Genomic DNA, 15,813 nt, shown 5'->3' with positions numbered 1-15,813 from the left:
GGTGTCTGAGTTTCATAAGGCCCTCTCGTTTCTAATCAGTTTTGCAGCACCAGATTTAGGGTGGTGTGGGTGATTCCCCCTGCACAGGGCACCAAGCCGAGGGGGAGAAAAAATGAGAAGATCCATAACTGAGAAGATCCATTTTGAATGGCACCAAATTTTGTCCTCACCCAAGGTACCACGTTACAACAGATTACCAAAGTCTGTCCCTGAGTTTTGCCTCAATCTGGTTTCTGAGTTTAGCATATATTAGCATTGTTGCCTAAATCCTAGCCTGACAAACATTCATTCAGAGTTACAGCAGCACATCCTAACATTGCTGCATGTTCTCAAATACCATAGCAAACAATTAAAATTACAGAAGTACTTTACATATCTTGTAAAATAAATTTTTGAATATGGAGTCAATTTTTCTACAAATGAGTTCAAAAAGCTCTTCCTCACCATGGTTCCTAGCTTTCTAAATATTTGGCACAGTTAGATCCAGCTGCAGCATTACCAAGACTGGGAACCAATTATCATAGGTACATCTTCCTGGCAGTAAGTCCCAGTGAACTCTACTTCCGAGTAGACATGCATTGACTTACACTGTTTGAAATGGAATCTAGAGCAGGGCAAATACTGTAAGCAGGTAATAATTTATTCCCATCATAGGCACTGGCTTTAAGGGGCCAAGGCTCTTTGCACCACCTCAGGTTTGTTGAGATTGGGTACAGAGCTGGGCATGGAGTGACATCAGGACTTCTTTTCCAGGCCAGGGCCTCACCTGGGGTAGAAGTAGTTAAGAATGGAAAAAGGGTTCTGGAACCAAATCCTTAACCCATCACTGGAAACCATAAACACCAACAGCTGGGAAACACTGGCCTGCAAGCACTCCAGCTGGAGAACAGCCTTTACAAAAGGTGTCATGGGCTTTGAAGACACTTGAACTCAGGACGAAAGGGAGAAACATGCTAAGAGGAAGGCACACTTGGCAAACGCTCACAGTGATCAACTCCTGCCTGGAAACCTATGTCCCCGCTGTGGAAGGACATGTAGATCCAGAAATGGCCTCTACAGTCCCTTATGGACTCACTGTTAAAACCGTGTTTATGAGTTAATTACACCTTGTGTGAATTGATTTGGGAGGCCTATGACTTGGTCCAATATAAAAATGATACCCTGTGTGAAGAGGCTTTGACTGTGATAAAGAAAAAACTAAAAGGGAGAACAAAAAGCATAAAAGGTTATTATATGTGGTGGCAATGTAAAATCATTTAAAAAGCCTGGGATAAGACATATAAAGATATGAAAACAAATTGGAAAATGATTGTTGTTAAAAAAACTGAAGTTATGACATGGAGATGTACAGAACTTGTTGGACTTATTGAACAAAAGACATTGTTCCTGTATGCAAGACTGGACGCCAGGCCAAGACCAGCCAGCCCCTACAGAAGGAATAAGCCTCCGTTAAAGAAGACGAACAAGACTGGTAAACTAAACTATTGAACTATACAGGATAAACTAGTTAATGTAGAACCCAAGACAGAAAGAGGACTTTGAATAATAAAAAAGGGGTAAAGGTTTAATGCTCATCTTTTAAGCTTTGTGTACAGACTTTCACGTTAGTATAACTTTTAAAACTCACTTGTATTAAGATGAACAAAGTTTAAAAGTTGAATTATTAAGATTATAAGGTTATAAGGACGTGCACGAACAAGTATTAAACAATGAAACCAAGAGGGGGAGGGAGGGAAGTCAAGCAAAAATAATGGTTTAAATTTTTTGATTATGATGGCTTTTTTCTCCATTATACATTGTTGTTTTTATGTTTATTTCTTATGTTCTTTTTGGAAAATTAATAAATTGTTATAAAAAACAAAAACCGTGTTTATGGAAGACAATCTTACTCGGTTATGAGTGATGGCCAAAGAAAAAGACTCCGTAATCTGACACCAACATAGACTCCATGGGGTGCAAGTCTCTGTGAAGAATGTAGGGGTCTCTACAATAAACCTTTCTTACACTCACAGGGAGAGGTTAATCTCTAGGTTAATGTTTACTAAGACTTTACATAGATTTGTGTTCGTACATTGGGCAGAAATAAGGATATTTGATCATAGGGAATATTTTTGTAGATTTGTTGAGGCTATTTTTGCTCTGACCTCTCATTCTTGATGACTCAGGAATTACATGTCCATTTCAATGTTGGCTATTTTCCCATTTTGTAACTGGGACAACAAAATAGACCATTCCTTCCCTCCTGCCTCAATCTATGTAATAACAACATCCCTTTACACAAATCCCGTTACACAAATCCAGTTGCTGTTGGATGAAAAAAGGTAGACAAGAGTGATAAGTTACCAAGCAAAAAAAGAGGAATGCTTCTATTTTTAACCATGTTTAAGCCGCCTTTACAGTTTAGTTAGTTGGCATTCGTCTGTCTCAAGAGACAATGGAAAAGTGCACCATCAAGGGTAAAGTTAAACTGTTGGGTGAATTACAGCACCTGCTGTGTCTGTACAGACCAATATGGGCGAACTTCAGTTAATAACTGAAACAAAAGTGTTCCGAATCTGTTACACCATACACAAAATACATTTTATTATTTTTAAATACTTAAAAATACAATATTAAACTGAATATGCATTCCTCCCATATCATATTGTCCTTGATAAATGGTCCTCCAATAAGGCTGGACACTAAAAAGCAGCAGGTACTGAAATACTGAGTACTGACGGAATCAGATGCAATGTGCACAATGAAACCAAAATAGTAAATGCAAAATATTATACAAACACAAAATTTCAATTTCAATAGTTGCATCCCCATTTATTTCTCTTGCTGAATGTAAGAGGAAAATCAGGATCTATCATAAATGTTTGCATGTCATTTAATATGTCCAACTTAGTATGTCTTGTAATGTTAGCTAAAATGAGTGAGTAATAATTCCTGACGAACTCGATCAGCTTCAGAGTCAAGTGATTCCATATGTTCATATTCTTCCTCTGGCTGTTCCATCTGTCCCATCGTTTGGGAAGACCACACATCCAGTCCATGCTCTAGAGAAATGTTATGAAGCACGCAGCAAGCCAGAATGATGTGGCTGGCCTTCTCGGGAGAATACTGCAACGTGCCCTTTGACCCATCCAGACAACGGAAGTGGGACCGAATTGTCCTGAATGTACGTTCAATGACATTGTGAGTGGCTGAATGTGCCATGTTATACCGGCACTCTGCAGGCGTTTCAGGAATATGCAGAGGGGTCATTAGCCAAGTGCGAAGAAAGAATGAACTATCACCTGTCAAAAGAAAAAGAAAGAAAGAAAGATCACAAACCAAACAGGGACAGGAGAGTGAAAATAATTCCACCACCTGATAATAAAACCAGGCATCTATATGATGCCAGAAATGTGTATGAAGTCAGGAGGGCAACCAAGATGAGCAAGAGTCTGGAAACTAAGCCTTATGAAGAGCGCTTGAAGGAGCTGGGTATGTTTAGCCTGGAAAAGAGGAGACTGAGAGGAGACTGATATGATAACCGTCTTCAAATATCTTAAGGGCTGTCACATGGAGGAGGGAGCGTGCTTGTTTTCTCCTGCTCTGGAGGGTAGGACTCGAACCAATGGCTTCAAGTTGCAAGGAAGGAGATTCAGACTAAACATTTGGTAAAACTTTCTGACAGTCAGAGCTGTTGACCATGAGAAGTGGTGGACTCAAAGGTTGGATGGCCATCTGTCACTGATGCTTTTGCAGAGGTTCCTGCATTGCAAGGGGTTGGGCTAGATGACCCTTGGGGTCCCTTCCAACTCTAAGATTCTATGTTTTATGCTACCCTATTATTCTGTTTCATGCTAGCTTTGTTTGATTTATCTTTATAGAGGGAGAACTGTAAAATCTGCAGTTTTGACACATAACTGTTATGTGGCATGTCACAGAACCAAACAGAAATTCCACCAAAATAGACTTTCAAAGATGCCAGTCATGAGAAAGAACTTACCAAGTAGCCAGCCATCTTTGTGCATGCCAGCTTCAAACTGGTTCCTGAGGGCTGACTGCTGCAGCACAGCACAGTCCTGCAAGCTGCCTGGCCAGTGTGTTTCCGCACTCAGTAGCATTCCCCTGGCGTCACAAACCAGCAGGCAGTTTAAAGAATGAAGGCCCTTTCTATTCACATATGACAAGTCCTCAGCACTGGGTGCCTTTATTGCGACATGGTTGCAATCAACTAGTCCTAGTACCCCTGGCATACCTGCCAGCCCATAAAAGTCATCTTTCAGATGCTGCACCGACACTTCATCATCTGGGAAATGAATGAACTGAGATGCCCTCTCCACCAGGGCCTCAGTAACATTGGCAACACAACGGCTCATAGAGGCCTGGCTGATGCCAATGGCATCTCCCATGCGAGTCTGGAAAGAACCAGAAGTGTAAAAACCTAATGCAGCAAGAATTTGCGTCTCTGGGCTAATGGCCCTTGATCGTTGTGTAGGACGAGAAAGGCTGGCACCCAGAAGATCCACCAGATAGTAAATGAAGTGACGTGGGAAGCCATACATAGACACCAGATATTCATCCGTCACATCCTCCAGTTTGAAACGATCAAGTGTTCTATGCCCACGACCATATAGCAAGAGATCACAATCAAGAATGGCTATGGGAACAGCCATGAGGGGTTGATCTTTCTTCTCTCTACTCACCTACATTGGAGCCAAAAAAAAAAAGGAAAATTGAGGACATGGATCCTAACAGCCTACTTGACTCTACTGTCAATTTCATACTAATTACACACAAATAAACCTATTGGCTTAAGTAAATAGGGTTTTGAAATTAGTTTACAAATGTACACTTTAATTTAACTTGGCATTTACACTAATTGCTATGAGACCAGATCAGACAACTGAGAACACAAGGAAAAGAAATATAGAAAACTTTCCCACAGTCCTATTAACATGGCTGAGTCCTACCAGATAACATTCTACCAGAAAAGCTGACAATATTATCTCCATGGGATTCTGCTATTAATTTCAATGAAAGAGCCAATGAATCATGGTCGTAGTTCTGGGAAATTTCCAGTGGAATTTTTTTTGGAGCTGTATATAATTTCACACAGGGTCATGGGACATTCTTGAGAAAGCAAGAATGCACAATTAGTACTGACCTTGGGTCATACGCAAAATTGGAACTGTTGAGTACATATTTCACAATAAATTAGTGCTATGTTTACATTCTCTCTCTGAACCGGTTAAACAAGACTAGGAAAATTTCTTTCTTTATGTGTTACTGCATTAAAATTAATTGGCTGTATGAGGCATGAGGGTGTGAATTGGCAAAACTTAAGCTGGTGATATTTTTAGAAACGTGCAGCACTGAAAAACAAAGAGTTGCTTTGTTCTAATGCTTGTTAATAAGCTGTGCTGTCCCTCAAGGATATTTTTTCTGTTTGTCCAAGTGCACACAAAATCTAGAATTCTGGAACAACTGGAGTTGATAAATGTACTGAAATTATGTGCCTAAGAAGAACAAGTTATATAAACAGGGATGCTTCACCCAACCACTCTTTTCCATTGTTAAGCAAGTCAGTCATATTCTAGTGGCAAGGAGCTGTCCTGAGAACCAAGGAGTTCCAATCTTGCAAAATCAAAGTTTCAACAAAGTAATACTGTATTTCTTGTATCCTGTTTTTTAATGTCTACCAGTGACTCCCAGTAGTTATAATACAAAGGAGGCAGGTAGGTATCTAATTAAATAGCAATGTAAGGGGCACTTTGGTATCAGATATAGCCTATAAGTTTAGGGTAGCATCTCTACAAGAGAATTTTTCTGTTCTCAGTTGGAGTCCATTGCTGGAAAGAGCCAAAATGTTAATAGTTTGCATTATCTCCTCATTCCTGTATGTAATAAGCATTTCCCCCTCTTCATATACCCATGTGTTGCATTACATAAACATAACATTCTGTCCCTCTGAATGTATGGACAATGCTTGATTGTCATCCCCTTCTCTCATAATAGTTGTGTTATTGTGCACTCACAAGATTAACAATTTAATAATAATAAAAACCAAAAACCAATGGATTGAATCTGGTCTGGTTCCTCTATGAACATCTGATACCAAAGGTGTGAATTCCCCCAAACAACTGAGGGATTACCTAGTATTAGCCATCATTGAAAATAAGCCCACAAAAGTAATTAGCTCACCACCACAGCTTACTAAGAAGCCAGAAGTCTGTGTTGCCATGGTGGCCATGGAGGAGGGAAAGTCCCCTCTTCTGTGGCCAACATGAAAATGCAAGCTACTAGACTCTTAGAAGGCAGCTTTTTTAACCAGCTGGCTAAGTGAAAGGGCATGTAGGAAGGAAGGGTATATCTGCTCCTCCTTCACTAGCCTATTTCGTGGTTATGAAAGAATAGGCTTTCCTTCCTGCCTGGCTAGCAAAGAAACCAAGTGGAGTGGCATAAAGGAAACCAAGTAACCCACTCCTTCTCCACCAACCTGTTCATTCACCTACATGAATTTCCTGGTCACCCATGAGTACCAGGCAAGTTGTCAAAAACAAGGCAGGTTTTACCTACGTCAATAAACCAATTCAGAAGACGTGCCAGCATACATACAGACTCTGCTACCAAGACTCAGCTACACAGCTGCAAATAAAATATTTTAAATGTGTTGTAGAGTGCAATATACAAATGTGACACTAGATGGCGAGAGTGAGCTATGCCAAATTCAATGTGTTTTTCAAAACTTTTTTAAAAAAAGCATTTTCATAGTGTTTTCTAAATGTGTGTAGATTCCAGCCAAGAGACTAAAAGATAAATGCTTTCCTTTTTCCAGCGATGAATACAAAAGTAGTTGCAACTGACATATGTGTAATATATTATTTTGTCTCAGTAACAGCTGAGGCAATATGTCTACTTAAAAAAATTATTCCTGGTATTTAGCAGCTAGTTGTTAAGCCCACAATTAACTGTTGTAACTGATATGTCATTAATATCCCTATCATCATTTTGAGATAAATAGATTTAGGAGGAAATGTAGCATCATTATCAATGTCTGAGAATGCAATGTTTTGTCTTTTAACATACATGAGACACATCTATATGAGTATGTCTACAAAAACATGCAATAACCTTTGTGCAGCAAAATACACGTCTGACACTCAAGACTATGTTTGAAGAATATAGTGCACCCAAAGAAGGAGGCCATCTCCAGGCATCTGGTTAGTCACTGTGTGAGAGCACAATACAGAATCAAATGGGCCTGTGGTCTAATCCAGCTGGGTTCTCATGTGTCACTTTCAAGGTTTCATTCATGCTTCTCGGTGGAGCCACCAGGAATGACTTTCCTAAAGGACCCAAAGCATGAATGACGGAAGGGGTAAAAGAGAGGGAGAAGAATGGCAACGAGGCATTAAACTGTTTGTGGTGGGAAGTGAAGAGCACCTGATGAAGCAGGAACTGCAAAAGAGAGCTGAAAAGCAGGCAGGTCTCTGCGAAAGGGGCATGAATTTGCCTTATTGGAGGATGCTGTGAAAGCGGAACATGCAGCAGGGTAACCCAACAGTAGTTGTGGGAAATCTCACCCGCTCCAACTCTCCCCATCAGCACCGGCCAGCATGGCCAATGGTGGCAATGGTAGTGCAACACCATCTGGTGGACCAGTGCCAGATTTACGTATAAGCTAAACAAGTTATAGCTTAGGGCTCCACTCTCTTGGGGGTCCCAAAAAAATTTAAAGGAAAAAAAATGGATGTACATTTCCAAAATATAAGATAAAAAACAAATAAAATAAAACCTACATACAGCAACAGTATTTTGTGTTGTGTAGGCTCCTATTTGTTATGTGCAAACGGCTTTAGATACCTATTAGGTCCATAAATTACCATATAGTATATACAGTATTCAACACAAAAAACAGCGGCAATTTGTTGTTGACAAAGGACAGCCGGACATATAAAGGGCCCCATTACCTTCAGTAGCTTAGGGCCTCATCAAACCTTATTCCGGCCCTGTGGGGGACTACAAGTTCCTCCCTAGAGAAGCGGGGAGAAGACTGGGGGGGGGGGCGCAAGGGGGTCTTCCAGGGAGGACGGAAGCGGGAGAGGGGGCTGCGCTTGGCGGAAGACTGAAAGCGCAGGATATAAGCATGTTTGGCGGCGCGTCTATGCGTCCACACCTCCCTCTCCGCCGGGCCCTCGATTTACCGCGGTAGCGCAAGGGGAGCCTGTCCCGAAGTCCCTTCCCAGCACCAGGATCCCGAGGCGGAGCTCCAAGTCCCTCTCACGACGCCCGGCCTGTTCATTCCCAATCGCAGATTCCTCACGAGACCGGCCCTTCAACCCTTTAAGCCTCCGAGGTGGGCATTCCCGCCTCCCGCCGATACTTAACGGCTGTGGGCTGGCCCATTGGGGCGGGGGGGCGTCGCTGATAACGGGAGGCGGGTCCTCGTCTCTGTGGAAAGTGCCGCGGCGGATGCGGAGTCAGCGTTCCCCGCTCGCCCTAAACGGATGAAAACAAACAGCAGCAATGGCGGCGGTGGCGGCGGCTGCAGGGGGAGTCTGCGGCCGTGAGGGACACTCTGGATGTGTAACCTGCGACGACGGGCAGGTCGGCTCGTAGGGCCAGCAGACTGAGCGACTTCTCCTCGAAGGCCGGCGCCGGTTCCTCAGAGCCTTCCTCGAAGGGGCGGCGCAAGCGGAGACTCCACTCGTACGCGGGCCAGCCAGCCTCGGGCATTCCCAACCCCTTCCCTGGGCTGGACCAAGCACTGGGCAGCGGCGAGTGGAGGCCGGATATTGGTCACCCGCCTCGGGGCCAAAGGTCTCAACAGGCCTTCCCCCCAGCAGGCCCTGTTTTCCCGCAGGCTTGGGCTACGAATCTACGCGCACCCCCACCCCCGCCATATTCCCAGACGGGGGCTGAGGAAAAAGCCTTGTCCCGCGCGGGAATTGGGCAGCGGAGCCGAGCGCGAAAGGTGCGCCAGGAAGAAGGGAAACGAGAGGCGGGCGGCCCTCAAGTCTGCGGGGCCGGAGGGGTCTTGGTGCTGCGAGCCCCCATTGGGGTTCCTGAGGTGACCCAGCAAAGGACGTTCACTGCCACGTCTCCTCTCCAAGGAAAGAAGCCACAGGAGGCGGCGAGGGCGGCCCCTTCCAGCCCTTCGAGTCGAAACCGGCCGCGAGGATTTCGGAGAGGCCCACTGGGTCTGACCATGAGGAGGGGCTAGGATAGCCTCCGGGCTCGTCCCCGGAATGAGACCCCGAGCCATCACCTCAGCCTTCTTCCCGCAGGTAATCCCCCCCCCCCCCGCACCTCAGATGCACATAATTTGATGGGTTTCGACTAGGCTTCTGCTGGGGTAGGGTGATGGGACTGCTCCCACAGAGAAGGTAGGGGTGGGGAGAGCAGCGGATCACAGTCTGATTGTATAGAGTTGTGGGTAGTAAGGAAAATAGGGCTGTGAGGACTGTTTATTTCTAGACAAACCTTTCAGAACCTAAGGAGTACTGAAAATAAAACCTCCTTGAGGATGTGATGTAGTCAACGTATGACGTGGCACGTGCATGACCTTGGGTTTAAACCCAGCTACACCACTAAATTTCTTAGCATGTGTGATGTGGGAGCTTGAATATATCTGTAACTTATTTCATGACCTTGCCAAAATGGAGTTTTGTTGACTGAAGTTGTTTCAGATCTGCTGCTGATAACTGATTAAGCTGCTTTAAAGCAACAGTCTTCAAAGGATTCCAGCAACACAGGACCTATTTTCACTAACTAGTTCTACATCATGTGTTCCTTTGAGGATCAAGCTGCCAGTCTTTATGCTGCATACTTTGTCTTCATCATGTGATCTGACCTCATGGACTTTTGATCTAGAGATATTTCTAAATCTTTCAGGCAAAAATGTGACTGAAATAATGTGAGGATTTTCAATCTCTTGGGCCACAATTCAACACAAATTCAAGTATGCTTAAGTTCACTGAAATCTTAACCAAAACAGTGCAATTCTGCTACAAGGAGTGGGACTTTCTCTCTAGTTAATATGTTTAGTATTTCAGTCTTGGTGTGCCTAACTCTGCATTGGAATGTGGCTCTGGGTCTTTAAAATACCTATTGCGTAATGGAAAAACTAGGCCATTCACATAAACAAAAAATAGTTTAGTTAGAATCACTGGCTTTTTTGTATTTCAATAAAAGCGAAAAGGCATTTTAGAAACATGTTTTTATTTGCCTTAAAATTACATTTCTTCATTTCTTTCCCCATAGAATTTATATTAACTTAGGGACTAATCAATGTTTGCTGCCTTCCAGTTTGTTGTAACAACAAGAATAAAAAAGTTGGTAATCATAGTTTGGTTCCTATCAAGAATAAAATCTATCACAAAACCTAAAATTGGGCTGCTTCATATTTACAGGAATTAAGGCATATGCCTCTGTGTGCTATATCTGCCAATAGGGTTCCTTGTAAAGTGTTAGAATTTTATGTCTGCTCTAGTTGATTTTCATGTATGCTGCATTCACTGAGGGACCCCAGAGCCAGCCGTGGCTTTTCATGACATCTGTAGAGAGCACACAAATCAAACAGAATTAAATGGTTCTTGCACATAGTGGGCAGTGTTGTAGGTACACATATTATACTAGACACGCTGGAAGCAGCCCTCAGGAGGTACAAAATGGGGAATTCTGGTAAGCTGTCTCACTATTTTAGGAAACAGAATAAATGGGGATAAGAGAACCATAGGTCTTTAGGACATCATATTTATTATTTTCTCCAAATTTAGAAATATATGTTCATGATGTAACAGAATTAATTTTCATTCCAGAACAAAATGAGATCCGGCTTGTCAAGTTTATAGACATATGCTTTCTATCATAGAATCTGTACTAAGAGCAAATTCAATTATCCAAGGGCCAGTGTTTATGTAATCAAAACATTACCATGCATGCACAAGAGAGAGATATCAGCAGGCTTCTGGGTATCCCAGCTTGCAAAAGTACTAAAAATCTTTAGGTTGAGGCAGGGGAGTCAAAACAGCCTATTGAAGGCTGAGTACATTGACTGAGGTGGGTGACGCCAGGAGTGTAAGGAAGGAAGGCTTGGCTTACTGGAGCACTATACAGAAGCACTCCATACTGCAACATATTCTTACTGGCCCAAAATATTATATAGTCAGTTTTCTTCTAATGTTGTTAAATAATTTATAATTATTATTACATGTAGCTGTTGTTTTTTAATTCAGGAAATCAGTAACTTACAGTGGATTCCCACAAACACTCCTTTCCAGGTACTGAGCAGGCTAAAATTTCTTAACTTTAACATTACACTCAGTTCTCTGGGTCCAAGAAAGACTAATGGTGAGGTGGCATACATTAGATCTGCCTGGACTTGAATTCAAGGATAATTATTTCTCCTGAAAGACTCAACCCCTAAGTTGGAGCTCTATCTAGTGTTTCTTGTTCCTCTTAGGAGATTGTGATGCAAATGTTGCCAAGACAACTGCTCCCTACTCTCAAAACATGGTAAACAGGCAAAGGAGGAGCAGGTTCATAAATGCTTTGTGTGTCACCCAGAAGTGTTTGGCTTTTATTTGAATTTTTTTATTGGGATCTTTTAAAATGTTTTACTGCTTTTAAGGAGTTTGCACTAGAGAAAGCAATGCTGCTGTTAATTGGAAAGCCTTGTGAAATAGAAAACTGTCTTATACTGAGTGCATCTAGCCCAGTATTGGATATTTTGAATGGCAGTAGCTTTCAAAGTTGTTGATCCAAAGTTTTTCACATCTTCCTGTTACCGAAGTACTTTTAACTGGTGATTAAACCTGGAACTTTCTGTCTCCAAAGTTAATGCCTTACTACTGAGCTACAGTTCATCCCAAAGCGAATGATCTGTAACCTGAGAATCATGAAGTATCTCTGATATTCTAGTACCTTGTGAAGGTTCTAGAATCACTGCACTGAGAGACTTAAACAGTATAATTGTCCATCCTGTCTTCTCATTGAAATACTATATGGGTTGAGGTTACTCATTTCTTAACACCCTTTGTTTTAAATGTGTCTGCCAGAATAGAGAGCAAAGAAAGCTGTTTCCTTACCCTGTAAAAAGAAACCTGCCACCACAGTGTTATTAAAGAACAGTTTTGACCTGAGAGAAGTTGATATCTAGCTTTTGGGGGGGAAAGTCATTGTAATTTGTTTTTGGCTGCTTTATTACACAGTTTTAATTATCACTTATTAATTTAAATTTTTTTTTTTGTAAACCACTTCGTGAGAATCACCTGAAAAGTGTTATATAAATAACAACAACAACAGAAATAGAAATATTTTGCTTTAGATATGCTGTGTATTATAGTTACTCAGGAAAGAGGCACTAAAAGCAACAAGGGTTTAGAGTAGGATTGGTCCTGTGGAAATTACCACCATGCAGTAAAGCGCAAGCATGTCTGAAATATACAATGGACCATGACAAAGAAGGTGTGTCACATATGTGAATTTGTGTTAGATTTCCATTATATAATGGAAGTTTTTCTTCAAAACTTCAAAAATGAAATTTTTGATAAGTGTTACAGTTTATGTGTATTGGTTTTCATGTGGTGATGGGGGTGTCAGTTGCAAAAAAATATGGCTTTCTGAAGCATAGAACCCAATAGTTCCCTGACCTGACTGGCTCATAGGTACAAAAATCTCACCTTTTAGATAATGTTGGTTATCCTCTGGGCTAAAAATAAATATTCTGACATTCAGGCTCCAGCTGTGTTCAGTAACATTGGTAGATCACTGAGGAAAATAGTGTGTGATGTTTAGCATGATCCCCTCAAATTCACGGGACAAGTTAGTCAATTTGTGTTCCATTGATTTTAGTGGGTCTTCTCAAGCACGACTTAGTCTGTATCCAGCTCATGATCCATATATTGGTCAAATTCTGATATATATAACTTTATTTTCAACAAGCAAACATGCAAATTTTCCTAACCACAGCTTAGGTAAAATCTGTTAGCCCTTTTTGTTCTACATTGCATTTTATCTGTCACAGTTTCATGATAACTAGGTAGGTATCATTGTTCATTTATCAAGAAATGAAATAGTTTATCAAATATCACACCTGTTTAGTGAAAGAGATAGTATTGTTCAGGTATACTCTGCACTTTTGCCCAGTGCTGAGTCCATTGCATTTTAACATTATATTGTTGCAAGGAATGTTCCTGTGAAGCATTATGGGATGGTGGGGAGTGTCTGGTGGTACCTTGAGGATATTTATTATGGCATGAACTTTGACAGACTAGCACCTGCTCATAAGTATGACTTGTTATTTTTATTTAGCACATAGCTACAGTAGGGCTGTGACATGACAAATGCCAGCTCTGCCCACATCTCCACTCCAGCAACACAATTGGATGACTTAATAAAAATATCATCAGCTATACTGCCATCAGGGGCTCAGTCACCTGCCAATATTGCTATGCTGCCTACATAGGTCAATTTTTATGTGAAAGAATGACTTCCATGTGTAGACTTGTTGCTTTGTACAAATATGCTAGAGTTTCTTTAAATGCATATAATGACCAAACTCATTTGGCACTTAGTTCTAGCAAGTTCAGCAGCTTAAATGAAATGTGATCTTTTCCTGCTCCAGTTCCCATAACAACTGAGCTGATTCTGAAAATGCACATAAACTTTTCACTGGTGCATATTCTCTTCGTAGCTAGTAGTGTATTAATGTAAATCAAACAAATTTATCTCAGCAAGGTTAAGATTAGTTTTATGTCTCTTTAAGATTACTGTAGTTTCCTGAAGTTCATTAACTTTGATTAGTTTAAATAACATAGTAAGCTCTCTCTCCTGTTAGTAACAAATTGGAATATTTATGCCTGTTCTATTCTAGATTTCCATATGAAATGGACACTGATCTCAGCTCCCAGGACAGGAAGGACCTGGACAAGTTCATCAAATTTTTTGCCTTGAAGGTAATTTATTGTTTTTTGGAATAGAAGTAAAAAAAATAATCCACATTCCTGTTGCACTGTGACAAACCAAAACTCCCTGTACTTATTACAGTGCCCCATGCTGCCGAGCCAGAATGTTGATTGATGCAATGTCAAAACCTTTTAAAACAACATTTTCTGCTGATCTCTGACTTCATTTGGATTTCAAAAAATATAGATTATAGTATCAAAACAAAACAAAGCCCCATAGTCATCCAGCTTTTGAATATGACTAGCTCCTGTTTGACTGTCAGGTGACCCGTCTGCAGACCTTGGGACTGAATCACACATGCTTAAGAGTCAAGGAAAGGGAGTTTGGAATTGGCATTCCAGGTAGACAAAGCAGGAAGCCACACAGTGGCCAGGTGTGCTGGGAGCTTGAGTCTAAACATATGAAAGATGCCAGGTTAGGTAAGGGAGGTATCTAGATATCAAAGCCTTGCTTATAGACAGCATCCTATAGCACCCATTGATTGTCCTGTGCTGATTGACTGAGATTAGTATAGATGTTGCAGAGCAAGCTGGGAAAGCGTGTGTACAGGTTAAAGGAGAAATGTATGGTTTTACTAACAAGAGAGGTGAATGATCTCAACAGCAAGAGGGGAAGGATAAAATAATGGAAGACCAACAAAAACACTGAAGTAGTGAAAGCAGTTACTTTTGTTTCTGTGTTTCATCTCATCTCTCTCCTGTTTAGTAACAAATCTTGACTTCTCACAAATCTCATATTTTCTCTTTCAGACTGTACAAGTGATTGTCCAGGCCCGACTTGGTGAAAAAATCTGTACTCGATCATCATCCTCGCCAACAGGCTCTGACTGGGTAAACTATATTCCTCATAGGAATCCCATTATTCCCATACTTGTGCCATGTTAAGATACAGGAAACAAAAGACTGAAGCAGAACTGCAGACATAGAACCATGCAAGAATGTTTAAACAGTATTCCTTTTCTTTTTAACCACATAAAACTACTATTTGGGCATCTTGTGGTACTGGGTATACAAATAATATATATGTCTGAATAGTTTCTACCTCAGCTGATTCTGGGTGGATTTCTCTTAATTGCTTTTCATCTGTGGCTCTGATAAAAGCTCTCAAGAGAGGAACTGTAAATAGAGAGAACAAGGAAGAAGCTGGGAAATTTTTGTGATGGTATTATCTGCTTTACAAAAAAAAAGTAAAGTAAAGCAAGATTGTTATTAGTAATCATCAGTGTGTGACAGCAGAGAATATTTTGTCCTGTTGTCGTCTTTACACGAATCTAATGTGTACCTCAAAGTTCAAAACCTGGAAACCAAAAAAGTATTTCCTTGCGAATGTAAATGCGCCATCAAATCTAATGCACACACTAATTTTTGCGATGAAATTTGGCAAAAAAAGGTGTGCATTAAATTTGAGTAAATACAATAAGTTGTAAGTTCCAATACATACATTCCTGTTGTGTGACACATGGTAGATTTCTCAAATAAGTTCCTCAAAAGTAAAATCAACTCTCTTAATTTTGCAGTTCAACTTGGCAATCAAAGATATCCCAGAAGTTACCCATGAAGCAAAAAAAGCCTTGGCAGGACAGCTGCCTGCTGTTGGACGGTCAATGTGTGTGGAAATCTCTCTCAAAACCTCTGAGGTAAAGCCTAAGCAAAACTACACTTTTGCCATCTTCATGGTTTAAGGCTCATGTCAGCAATGTCTTCATACTATGTACATGATATCTATTGCAAGAATTCTTTAACACAACACTACTGACACTGTTAAGGAGAGACTATACATAAAAAAGAGCCACCCTAGGTCATAAACTGCAGTTACTATGTTGTTGTCACATTCTTTATAGAGGGTCATGTAGAGGCACCCTAACTACCC

The 15,813-nt window shown here is 41.1% G+C and overlaps 2 protein-coding genes across 22 annotated transcripts in view; one reads left to right on the top strand and one right to left on the bottom strand.

Annotated features, from left to right (window-relative positions):
* Positions 1-2,555: 2,555 nt before the first annotated feature.
* On the bottom strand, positions 2,556-8,310 carry HARBI1 (harbinger transposase derived 1). 3 transcript variants are annotated; one of them, XM_083465229.1, is made up of 3 exons: positions 8,181-8,310; positions 3,980-4,679; positions 2,556-3,281 (listed from the first exon to the last, which is right to left on the bottom strand). In XM_083465229.1, the coding sequence occupies exons 2-3, from the start codon at positions 4,647-4,649 to the stop codon at positions 2,905-2,907; spliced, it is 1,047 nt and encodes a 348-aa protein (XP_083321355.1). In that variant the 5' UTR covers positions 4,650-4,679; positions 8,181-8,310; the 3' UTR covers positions 2,556-2,904. The 3 variants fall into 3 exon arrangements, with proteins under 3 accessions (XP_083321355.1, XP_083321354.1, XP_083321353.1); XM_083465228.1 differs by having other exon boundaries at positions 8,153-8,281; XM_083465227.1 differs by lacking the exon at positions 8,181-8,310 and adding an exon at positions 7,947-8,088.
* ATG13 (autophagy related 13) overlaps positions 8,064-15,813 on the top strand; it is a 23,808-nt gene continuing 16,058 nt past the window's right edge. For 4 of the 19 annotated variants that reach the window (XM_083464338.1, XM_083464353.1, XM_083464350.1 and 1 more), the window contains exons 1-4: positions 8,288-9,263; positions 13,853-13,934; positions 14,694-14,774; positions 15,461-15,580. In XM_083464338.1, coding sequence (XP_083320464.1) covers positions 13,866-13,934; positions 14,694-14,774; positions 15,461-15,580 — 270 coding nt within the window. In that variant the 5' untranslated portion in view covers positions 8,288-9,263; positions 13,853-13,865. Of the gene's footprint in view, positions 9,264-12,938; positions 13,019-13,852; positions 13,935-14,693; positions 14,775-15,460; positions 15,581-15,813 lie in introns of those variants that run through there. The other 15 variants (XM_083464339.1, XM_083464354.1, XM_083464343.1 and 12 more) reach the window with 11 other exon arrangements.

This window comes from Podarcis liolepis (genome assembly GCF_965112155.1).
Source record: "Podarcis liolepis genome assembly, chromosome: 1".
Classification (NCBI taxonomy): Eukaryota; Metazoa; Chordata; class Lepidosauria; order Squamata; family Lacertidae; genus Podarcis; species Podarcis liolepis.
Note: the sequence above shows the minus strand (reverse complement) of the source record. Positions and strands in the feature narration are given on the sequence as shown.